At 33.8% G+C, this 11,948-nt stretch overlaps 1 protein-coding gene across 1 annotated transcript; it reads right to left on the bottom strand.

Moving 5' to 3' along the window:
• Positions 1-58: 58 nt before the first annotated feature.
• On the bottom strand, positions 59-11,298 carry LOC111057148 (cleavage and polyadenylation specificity factor subunit 4). The gene is made up of 6 exons (XM_022344588.2): positions 10,655-11,298; positions 8,407-8,610; positions 7,328-7,517; positions 6,058-6,205; positions 1,974-2,189; positions 59-959 (listed from the first exon to the last, which is right to left on the bottom strand). Exons 1-6 carry the CDS (start codon positions 10,755-10,757, stop codon positions 795-797), a joined length of 1,026 nt encoding a protein of 341 aa, XP_022200280.1. The 5' UTR covers positions 10,758-11,298; the 3' UTR covers positions 59-794.
• Positions 11,299-11,948: the final 650 nt, after the last annotated feature.

The raw sequence follows: 11,948 nt of genomic DNA, 5'->3' as shown, positions 1-11,948 counted from the left end.
GATATTAAGGATCGTTGTAGGGCTACTAAAATAATTATTGAAATGAAATAAAAAATCATTCAGTTCCCTTTTTATATTTTATTAATGCGAAACATGTTTCGGACTCATTAGAACCATTTTAAAATAATGTAAATCATTGAAACATAAATCGGTTAGCTCAGTGATACTCTAATACTTGGCTCAAGTTCTAATCAACGACCAGGCTACGTAACCTTCAAATCAGATTCGTAGCCAAATTCAATGATCAGATTCGTGAATTTCACAATTCGCTATATTATGAGGGTAATTGGTAGTAGTTACACATCTATCAATGAGTGTAATTAGTTCATCTTATTTAAATTTTCGGAATTATAAGTCAACACAGTCACAGAGTATTGTGATAAAATACAAATGAAATATTCTTCTTAAATTGAAACATCATCGTTTGAAGATATTGAATAATTTCCGACAAACGCACGTTTGGACGAGTGGTTTCAAGTTATCAAGCTCACTCCTAAAATTAAAACAACATAGTTGGAAGATATTTACAGTTTCCAACGGAAAAACTAGGTATCAAGCTCAATCCAGACTCTCCCTAGATAGACACGATTCTTGGATTATAGACTGCAGATAAGTCTTACAATACTAAGAAATCACGCGCACAAGTAAATACCTTCTTAAACATCCCATTCATCAGTTTTATTCTTGCAATTGCTCCCAAAAAGTTGGAATTACACACACACATAAATATCAATATCAAATCCACATATAAGTTCTGAATGCAGCACAGATAAACAACATCATCATGGAAACGATCACCTTTTGAAATTGTTGATATTATTGAGCTGCTGGAAGTTGAGTATTGCTTGTTGATGCTGCTGTTGCTGCTGCTGGTTGGGATGCACTCCAGCGTTACTCAGTGCCAAGAAAGCAAGATGGCCCTTCGGACATTTGTTGGCGTAGTGCCCTTTGTAACCACACTAAACAAAACAACATTAAAACGGTTGAATGATTTGTGTAAACATTGCCAGCATATCGATCTTATCAGAAAATTACTAGTATCCTCTTTATGTTTTGTTTATATACAACCCCTTAGTGTTGTCCACTCTGAAACTTTCAAAAATAAATTTCACATTCAACTCATACTAGGAACGAGCCGAACGAGAATGATTTTTTTTTCATTCTAGGTGAAAATGAAATTTTAAGTTCAGTTCTAAATTTTATGATGAGGAAAACTCAGTTATAATTAATTATTCAGTTTTTATTAGAAATCTACAGAGTGATCGAAAAATCGCGCACATCAAGGAAGTAGTAGAATGTATTTTACAAACTTTATTTATTATTAGTACATGTATACGTAAATTTTCCCTTTTTTTATTCTATACGTAAATTACTTACAAACAATTTGACAACGGTGCGAAGGAAAAGGATAGAGCTATCTGCTTTGTGTAATGAAAGACAAGGATTGGATAGCAATCCAATATTGTTCAATTGCTGACTTTAAAACGTGAGTCTCAATAATATAGAATGCTTGTATTTGACCGCCACCTGTGTACGGATCTTCATAGAACACAGAACTCGAAAAGCTTGACCGCTCAACGTCTGCGCGCAGCTTTAATACTCAAGGACGGCCAACCAATCAATACTTTGTCATAACGTACAATGCTTCATCTCAAAAACGACCACAATAGCTAGACGATTTGAAATTAAATTTGAATGATAAAACCAACTACATAACAACTTTATTCAATTTTCATCTTTCATTTTATCGAATATTGTGATTGAATAATTTTTGCGGTTTCTAACATTTTGTAATTTAAAGATGTTATATTGTCATGGTATTTACATTTTTTCTGTTAAAAGTCCTTTTATAAAAATATAAAACTGGTTTATTAATGAAAAGGGTAATTATTTTATGATTTGTGTCATCCAAAATAAAGGTGTAGTTCATCAGCATGAAGACAATAATAGTAATTGATTTTTAAACTACTAACCTTGAAACACGTGACTTCTTCGAGCGGTTTCAAAGGCGGCTTGCCAGGATTTTGTTGCGGCTGCGGTGTAGTTTGAGTTTTGCTGTCATCGGACATTTTATTGTCTTCTTTATTTTCCGACTGGCCAGTCACCGGAACAGCAGACGTAGTGTTGAGTGAGCCGGAGCTTCCAATGCCGTTCATTCCTCCAGCGGTGGGTGGAAGAGATTTGGCCGCCTGTTTTGCAGCACAACAAAAATGGTGAAAGTAGTAACACAAAGAAATTAATTTTCAATAAATATTATTTCTCATACATTTGATGCCATAGAACATACGACGTATATTACCAAATTACAATGTGTACGGATTGAAACGTACACAGTAAATAAATAATCACTGATTGACGGTAATTTCAAAGTAAGATAATTCAACGAAATTACAGTATAATCTAATCTGATTTCTTATGGAAATAACTTATCATATTACTAATTTAGTATATATAAGTAATACTAATTTAAATGAAATATTATTAATGTTAAGGTTATTTTTAATTTTAGAGAAAAATGGTTTAATACAGCTTAATTTCATTCAAATTATCAATACTGTCCCCAATAATATCACTAAATAGAGAAGCAACCCGAGCAACTGCCAACTGCCAACCCAATATCTAATATAGAACAATCAAATAATTATTAAACAATATAGAGAATGATGTAGAATGATATTTTAACAATACGATGACTGTGACTCAGTGCGAAAGAATCACAGTTGCCGGCCTGTAAATTCTAGACAACATTAATTTATCAGATCAGCGATTTCGCATCATCGACCATCTTGATGTGTTCCTAGAGCACATTTAATGGTAACTACCGTATCTATTGAGCTCATTAGTATTCCAGCAATCTCGTACAGTATGCTGTCAATATATATTTTTTATGTTCAGTATGCAGACCTTTCAATAATACATAGCAAAGTCAATTAATATTGATCTAATAAAATAATACTCATTTTCAATAAATTGCTAAAATCACAGAGTAAATTAATCAATTCGAAATCGTGTTTGGTAAAACACAATTATCATTCAAGAAACGTAACACAAATTATTATTTAAAAAACTAAGTTTTGTTAATGGTAGTTGAAAGTTTTTCATTAGTTTATTGAACGAGAGTTAGCGAGTTCTCACTTTTGATTTACTGAAGTCTAAAGTCGTTGTCCGTCTGTTTGTATGTTCTACAAGAACTTTAGAAAATTGATCAATCAGCTTCAAATTTTGAACACGTATTCTTTGAACCTTTTTACAGTTCAAGTTCGTTGGACAACAAAATTGACTTACTCCTTCTTGAGTGCAAAAGGAAACAAATGTTTTGATTTATCATTTAGTCAGCTGGAATTAATTGCATGCTATCTCTGTAGTTTTCCCATTCATTTAAAAAAGCTGATGCTATTTGGGAGTTATCACACAGACTGACAGATCTAACAACATATTTAATTTATAGGTTTTAGCTTCCGTTACTACTATGTGATAGCAGTTGCTATGACGTTGAAAAATTTGATTTTTTTTTTCGAAGTGCTAAATTTGTGAGTAGAAGAGAACGATACTATTATTGTTCAACGACAATTGATTATCCAATGTAGGTACTCATTTATTTCATTTTTGTACTATTTATTAGTATCTTTAAATAATGTAGATATCGATGTGCGGGTTTCGCCATTAATATTTTCTTTAGAAATTCTGTATCGAAATCATGTATCAGATGACCACGTTCCCATTTGAAAAAATGAAGTTGGATCCATATGACAGATCCAGGATGGCGGAAATTTTTTTTTTTTAATTGGAATAGGATCAGTAATTATTGTCATATTATACTTGTAAAAGAGATATTTAGCCGTTTCCATAATAATACTTACCAACTATCTTCTATATAAATCAAAATTGAGCCTCAAATTTTGACGTTCAATAACTTTTTTATGTGTGCACCGAATTTGATAATTTTTTTAGTTGTGTTCGTTATGTTCAGGACCAGGTTTATGGCCTATCAAATTTATAATCCGACTTCAGGACTCTTTCCTACGGTCCTTCAAAGTTTACATGTAATCCTTATGGGAAAAGATTTGTAAGCTGGCCACACATAGAAATAAAAATCAGCTGTTATAATCATTGCGTCATCCAACAGCCGTCGGTAGATAGTAGACAAGAGTGTGTGCTGCTCCATAACCGCCCATGTATTTTATTCTAAACGCCCCGACTAAAAACAAAATGACTGTTCTGTGTGTAACCATCCAGCAGTGCGGCCTCAGGTTAAAGACTTACATGCTCTGAAGACATTGCTTTGTTTCGAATAATTTTATTATTATGCTGTCTTCGGTGTTTAGAATTAATTGATTTTTAGTAATTACTAGATAGACAACTATAATATAATATTAAATTATATCGATTAGAGGATCATGTGTTTTTGAGTATAATAATTTTTAATTGAACTGTACTGTCGATAAATTGTGTACTGGTTTTAATATGGAAGTGTATTTGATTGGTACCAGCTGTAGATAATGGTTCCTCATAGAAGACCTATACAAATAAAATTATCAGTCCCCTATCATTGAGAAACTGGAAAATGTTGGAGAAAAATTATTCACCTCATGAGAGAGAATTGTTCATATTGCATCATTAATTACTGAAGAATGACACAATCATTTAAATTTTTTTTCAAATTCGTCTTAGCTAAACTGTTGATATTCATCCTAAAATAGAAGATGGGAAAAATATGGACTTCTGTGTGATTCATCGTATATCACATATTTCCTGAACCATTAATTGACAAAGCAACAAATATGAATGCATTAAATTCATCTTTGAAATACTGATTTAACCTATCTATTTTTTTAATTGAACACTTTAATCATAGATATTACTACTAATTGATTCAGAAGAATATGTTTTCGGAATAATAAATGCTGCATGACTAAGGACATAGGAAGTCCATATTGAGATGTGAATGAGAATTACGATTGTCAGATAAATTTCATGTTTCACCAGATATAGTCGAGTGTGACATGAGATACATTGACTTTGTGGCGGTACGAAGTTCGCCGGGCCAGCTAGTGTATAATTACAAGTTGCGGACTTAAGAGATCAATACAACAGTTCATGAGCGAGTTCTTCAACCCAGGGGGTCGATAGTTATTTATAATATATTAATTATATTGATTTGTAATCGTGCTCAGTCATTAGATGATGCCCAAATGAGCTTTTTTCTTGTGCGTGGGTAATGATATGATCAAACGTCCATCCCTACCCGTGGAATTCGGGCCTACGACCAGGGGCCTATTGCATGAAAAAATACAAACTAATTATACTAGTAGTCAGCTGGTTATTAAAATAGAAAATGACAAAAATATTAGCTTGTAATTATTGTTCATGCAACAGGGCCATGGTAGCGCTAGCAGGCAGAAGGGTCCAACGCCTTAGACGTCTCAGCTAACCTGACCGCAAATCGTTAGACCATTTTTGACAAATTCAACTATTTAAACTTAGGTGTGTTCCGAAAAATCACGTCGATTAGGCTACCTCTCTCTGGTCTTGTCTTGTTGAACAATTCATACTCAACCAATAAAGATGCGTAACCTACTTTTGACATTACATTATTTCAGAGACATTACATATTCAATCATATTATTCATTATGCTGCCAGAGTGTGGCAGCACTGTTTAAAAAGTCAGCTGGGCAACGAGGAGTTTTGGTCCAGTCATTATAGTCATTTAGTCCATTCTTCATTGGCCAGTTTGTTATAACTTAGCCTACAAGGAAATGAAATAAATAAATATGAAAACTAGTATGAATTTAAAAGTAGGCTACGCATCTTTATTGGTTGAGTATGAATCGTTCAACAAGACAAAACTAGACAGAAACTCCTCGTTGCCCAGCTGACTTTTTAAACAGTGCTGCCACACTCTGGTAGCATAATGAATAATAAGATTGAATATGTAATGTCTCTGAAACAATAAAAATCATAACACAATTCTATTTTTTGAAAATTTCAAAGACAATTTCCATGATAATGTGAAATTATATTGCATCAAGTTGAATGTTAATAAATTATATAGTTACCAATTTGGCTTCTGCTTCTCTCATTTCAAATGGCATTTTATGACAATACATAGCCTTATGACCAGTTTCACCACAGAAGTGGCAAGTTAGAAGAACCTTTTTGCCATCTTTAGCGTTTACGTCAGTAGCAGGAAGTTCAAAACGTGGACTGAAAAAATATAAAAAAGTTTAAGGTACTAAAAATTTCAATGTGCATATTGAAACAAAAATTTATTGCCATAAATTTACGAATTAATACCAGATTAATTCTATTAACGATTTATAATCGAATAGATGTTAGTATTCATAGTTATTTATTATCGAATACATGTTAGTATTCATAGTTATTTATTATAATCGAATACATGCTAGTATTCATAGTTATTTTTATATTCGATTCAATTTACGATTTATTCACGAATCAATAACGGAGAAAATATGTAAGCCAGGGAACAAAACTTCTATCAAAAGTCCATCCTAGTCCATAGTACTTGAATTTATCCAAGTCTACGGACATGAAGTCTGTATACTTCCCCAGACCTCAGGGAAGCAGTCAAAGAAGAAAAATGCTACAATATTCAACAAAAGAAAGTAGAATGTATAAATATTATTAACACTGAGTAGCCTTTAGTACTTCATATTAATGTTTGACACAAAGGTTGATGTTGCAAAATATTGTGGGTTGTCATTAAAAACAACACGAGTACACATTATTAGCAAAAGTCAAACCCTTGAAAGAGTTTCACTTCTTCCAGCGACTTAACTATTCACTGTCATTTACTACTGAACTACTGCCTACTGTATAATCAGACAATGATTCAGGAAATGATGTAAAACTTTCGCAGCATATGTTCAATAATAGCAGTTGAATTAAATCTCGTGTTAAAGCCATTAACAGCTTTGAAATGCAATTGAAACGCATTACAGTATAATAAATGCGACCATTCCAAGTCAATAGCTTGATTAGATAAAGAATCAAGTTGTACTTGGGATGAACTGCTCTAAGCACCAGTATAAGGTACAGTAGAATTTAGTTCCTGAGTATAATAAAATTTATTTTTACTAGTAATTTGTCCCGTTCAGTAGTTAACGAATTATTCATTTGGATTGATAAATAAGAATAAACACATCTTATCATGTATTGCATTTGAAGTTGTTGAAACATTGTGCTCTGCAAATAAAAATATTTATAAATTCAAATATACTCGAAGTATAAAAAATACTAGGTAGAGAAGCAAAAATGCAGAAATTCAGCCGCGATAAGATTTGAAAATGGTAAGTGCATACTTACTGTACAAATTTACATTCGGGACCATCAGGACAAAACCCAGCTAGATAATTCATGCAAAGAACTCGTCTGACGTGTCTATGCCGACAATTCGGACCATGTCTACAGAAGCCTCGGTCATACCAAGGACAATCTTTGATCTTGCTCTCCGGATCAATGTGAAGAAAAGGACATTCCTTGTTGTGGCACGCATCTGAAAAAGAGCCAGAGGATTTTGTAGAGGAACTAGCATCTCGTTAGAAGCACAAATCAATATTAGGGAGAAAGAGCTAAAATCAATGCAGAACAATTTGCTTTCCTACCATAAGTTGAGTAAGGGAACTAAAGCTTCAGATCAAGTAATTATCATAATTTATAAATGCTTCGTGGTTCAAAATTGGGAGGTTGTTGTAGCTTTACAAATGAATTAGGTTTAGCAATGTTTTAAATCATTACGTTTCGAGGTTATCTGAGTCGGTAAAATAACCCTCGAGTAGAAACACAGCGGGTTTCAAGTGAATTTCAAATAAAGAAGATCGAATTTTATAATGGCCTTTTAAACACAGCTTAAAAGGATAATATTGAACTAGAAAATTTAGAAAAATCTTTTCCATAGAATCTTTTCATTACATAGCCTACAACACTGAAATTTACCGGGTTGTCTAGTTAAGGCAAGTAAGTGTGATTAATAATTCTTTTTATAACTCAACTCATAAATTTATATTTCTGTTTTGCCTAATGATGCATTATTCTATGGTAAAATAAGCTTACACAAATTTTAACTTTATTCTAGAGTTATGGATAAAAAAAATAATTAATTGAATAATCATAATGTGAATGTGTAGGTTCGATTTCCATTGGATAAGTGAGGCAACGCCGTTGTTGACAATTTCACAACATGAGATCATTGGTATGAGGCGTGCGTTCAATTTATTCCCAGTGTCAAGAACGCTATTGAGGTAAGATAGGCCGAGTCAAACAATCCCTAGAAGCAAGAATCATTTTCAAGGCTGGGGTTGTACCAATGCTTCTTAGCAGTTGCGATTTTTAGTGCTATGTGACAAGAAAAATTATAAAAATGAACACTGGATTACTGTACTTACTGAATCGTGAATAGAAGTAGCATTCAGGCATTTTAGTCATGTCATACTCGTGTAGAAACTCGCACTGGTCACCCTTTTTGCAGAGGCCGCGAAGCCAATGCTTGCACACTATTGTCCTGTCGCCACGGACATGTCGCAACGGACACATCGTGCCTTTCATGCATGATCCACTCGGAAAGAATTCGCAAACTGCAGCAATTGACTCTGAAACAACCAATCAAAACACTCTAAGCTACTACACCCATTTGTATATTATTGCAAATATAAATGTTAATACAAAAACGTCTAACCATTAAGAGAGCGCACAGCAAGTCTTTTCAAGATGTCTTCTGTCAACTAACAGAAGTCAATAATTTCTTTAATGAGAATAATCATGATCTTTAACACTGCCATCATAGTATGATCATGTTAGTATATGGTCCAATGACCATATATGAATGATTATGATGAATTTTTTCAACTCCCTGCTATAAAAGGTTATACTAAAATTGCGCGATTAACCAAGATATGCCCAGGGCAATAATCAAGGAATTGCAAATAATTGAAAAATTAGCAGAATATAATAAACCTTTGAACACTGACCGATTAGCTAGGACAATCCAATGGTGAAATTCCTTAAGGGCCCTAAACACTTACGAATTTTGCCTGTGGCGGCTAGCGGATTTGACCTGGCTCGGCTCGGCTTGGCCACAAAACGTGAGTGAGTAGGCGATTTTCTTCCTAGCCGAGCCAGGCCAAATCCGTCCAGGGCTAATGGCGCGGCTTAGCTCGGCTCGGCTCGGAAGAGAATTTGTAGTGCGTAGGCTCTTCCGGCCGGGCGTGTGTAAAAATCTATAAAGCAAAATTTTGAATTCGGATTCGGATTCAGTGCCCTCGAATTAATTGAATGATTCGAGGAGCTCAAAAATAATCAAAGATAAAAACTCCGTGAGCACTTGAATGTTATTAATGAAGAATTCTATTTCTATGAATAAATTGATTTATTTTTATTTTATCAGCCTAGGTGATAATAGGAAAAGTTTTCTGATTTCTAATTTCATATTTGGATTTATCTTTTCAAAGATTAAAAATGTTTTATTAAACTAGAACTTTTAAAGTTTTAAAATGTTCATGTTTAAAATTTCGAGTGTTTAAAAACTTCTAAAAACCTTTGCCTGTCCCTTTGTGAGCAGTACTATTATCTTATTAACCTAGTACCTAGTTAACCTATGATAATAGAAAGCTATATTAAGAACAGCCATAACTCCCTTGTTTTCGGGTGTTTTTTATTTTTTTTTAATGGGACTTACACTTTAAAACGTTTCGGGGCGCTAAATCGAAATCTGTAATCAAAATTCCTCTATCTCCTTTATTGGACAATTTAAATTTAGGCGGAGATGATAGACTTGAAAAGTACGGCCAGCGGGACTCGCGTTGCTCACAACAAGTGTGTAGTGATTTTGCACCGAGCCGTTCAAAGACACAGGCGAAATCCGTAAGTGTGTAGAGCCCTTTAGAGGCAGCTCGTGCTGCCTCTAATTAATTGCATCTCAACTTGAAAGTGAAATTCCTTAGAGCCTGTATTCAAAGCAGCAAGCTACCTGGTTATAGCGGCGCTGCTAGAACGCCTCAAACGAATTGCACCTCAACTGTTCTAGCTGGATCGAATGATTTGATTAAGAATATTAGATAATGCCATCAATTTCAAATCCTTACCTTTTTCAACATGATCACTGACATTATTTTTCTGGGAATGCTTGCTGTTTGGGCCTTGCTCTAATCTCAAGCCCTTCTCATACATCGATAGCATATAATTAAATACATTTACTTTTTAGTTAATCGTTAAATAATTTCTTATTAATCTTCTCATTGCAGCATAGCTTATTGTATTATATTTGAAACAAAAAACCACGAATGCCTATTATTTATTCCACATAAGAATAGCTTGGGTAAAAGTAGGCCCAAGTTACCGTATATCATGATAGATACAACTTGAAACCTTTGCTATTTTGATAGCATTAACCTGTCCAATAGTTAATCCAATAATTCAAACTTCTAGACGCTGGCAACGCAACTGTGATTGTGATAGGCTAATTGATTTTTCTGCTGAAAAACATGCTGTTCTTTATCAATAAGATAAACTTGACTTATTCATAGGTCTGCGCGAATAGTTTTCTCTCAGATATTTTTTGAAATTCAGATTGCTCTGAATTCTCTAATAATTGCATACAAGATTATAAAGCAAGCGATAAAAATGTTAAATACTTACTATCCATTCGAGGAAACGGCAACGGCAAAGATCCTATTTGTTGCTCAAGAGCTACTTCTATATCAAATTTTATATTTTCTACACTAGCTACAATAAACTCCATGATTTATTTTGAATTAAAACTGATCAAAGTGAATAAACCAACAAATATTCTTGAATAGTCGAGTCCGATTACAGTTCACAACATTACAAGCTTTATGTGCACTTGTCAGTCACTCCAGACTTCACAACACAAATCTCTCTTCGAAAATGAGGTTATGATTATGATGAAGCAAGAGAACACTTTTTAAAGCATCCTATTTTGATAGCATCAAGATTGTGAAAGGCTGAAAAAATTAGAATTGCTCAAATAGAGAAGAGACGTACTTTATGTTATTCGAAGTGTTCTGTTTGAGTACCTTGGTGCAAATAAGAATTATCAATATTTTTGTCGGGAAGCTTGTTGAATTGGGTAGAATTCACTTTAGAAAAATAGTATGAGTATTATTTTTGAAGAGTTTATTCTTTAGAACTAAGTTTAATTTTATCTTTGTAAGCTTAACCTGGAATCTTGACTAAGGGGCCCTACACACCTACGGATTTGGCCTGTCTTGGCTCGGCTTGGGAGAAATCCGTGAAAGCCAAAACCGTCCAGGGCTACTGGCGCACAAACCACTCTCTGTCACAGACAGCACCGTATCGCGCATGCGTTAGCAACGGGTTTTTCCCGCTCCATTCAGTCAGTTCTTTGAATGTAACGTTCTTTGTGATGATGGTTACCGAGCACTGTAACTGGAGCCAATCGTCATTCTATTTAATGGAGATATTATTATCCAATGATGATTTATCATTAAATCCAATATAATAATCAATATATTATCATTTTATTTAATAAAAGAAAGAGTACTTTTGAAAAAAAAATTGCATGGTTGCCTGTAAAGTCGGTATACGGGCGAAAGTTTTACGTGACAACGACTTGAGTGGTAAAATAATTTTAATGTGAATATTCATTTGTATAGTAGGAAGAAGGATGAAATAGTAACAATTTAAAACATTTATTTATACAAAGAATTATATTTAAAACATTAATTTATACAAAGAATCTCGCACTGAACCACAACATTGTGATTACTACAACATAACCTATTCACTTATGCATGATTATGTGATTATGCAGATTATTTTGATTACTACAACATAACCTATTCACTTATTCACCTAAGCAGGCGCAGTCGCAGGAGATTGCTTGCGGCGCCTGCGCAGGTTGACTGCTCCGTTTCACTCTCTCTCCAGGTGAATGCCTTCGGATTGCTGG

The sequence above is a fragment of the Nilaparvata lugens genome, chromosome 3, assembly GCF_014356525.2.
Source record: "Nilaparvata lugens isolate BPH chromosome 3, ASM1435652v1, whole genome shotgun sequence".
Classification (NCBI taxonomy): Eukaryota; Metazoa; Arthropoda; class Insecta; order Hemiptera; family Delphacidae; genus Nilaparvata; species Nilaparvata lugens.
The sequence above is the reverse complement of the archived record's forward strand: the minus strand, read 5'-3'. Positions and strand labels throughout refer to the sequence as shown.

Excerpts from the sequence above, each read along its gene's own strand:
- LOC111057148 (XM_022344588.2), bottom strand. The coding sequence starts at position 10,757 with ATGGAGTTTATTGTAGCTAGTGTAGAAAATATAAAATTTGATATAGAA. Across the intron at positions 6,206-7,327 it reads CCCGAATGTAAATTTGTACA|TCCACGTTTTGAACTTCCTG; the intron begins GTAAGTATGCAC and ends ATATTTTTTCAG. Across the intron at positions 2,190-6,057 it reads GAGAAGCAGAAGCCAAATTG|GCGGCCAAATCTCTTCCACC; the intron begins GTAACTATATAA and ends GCTGCAAAACAG.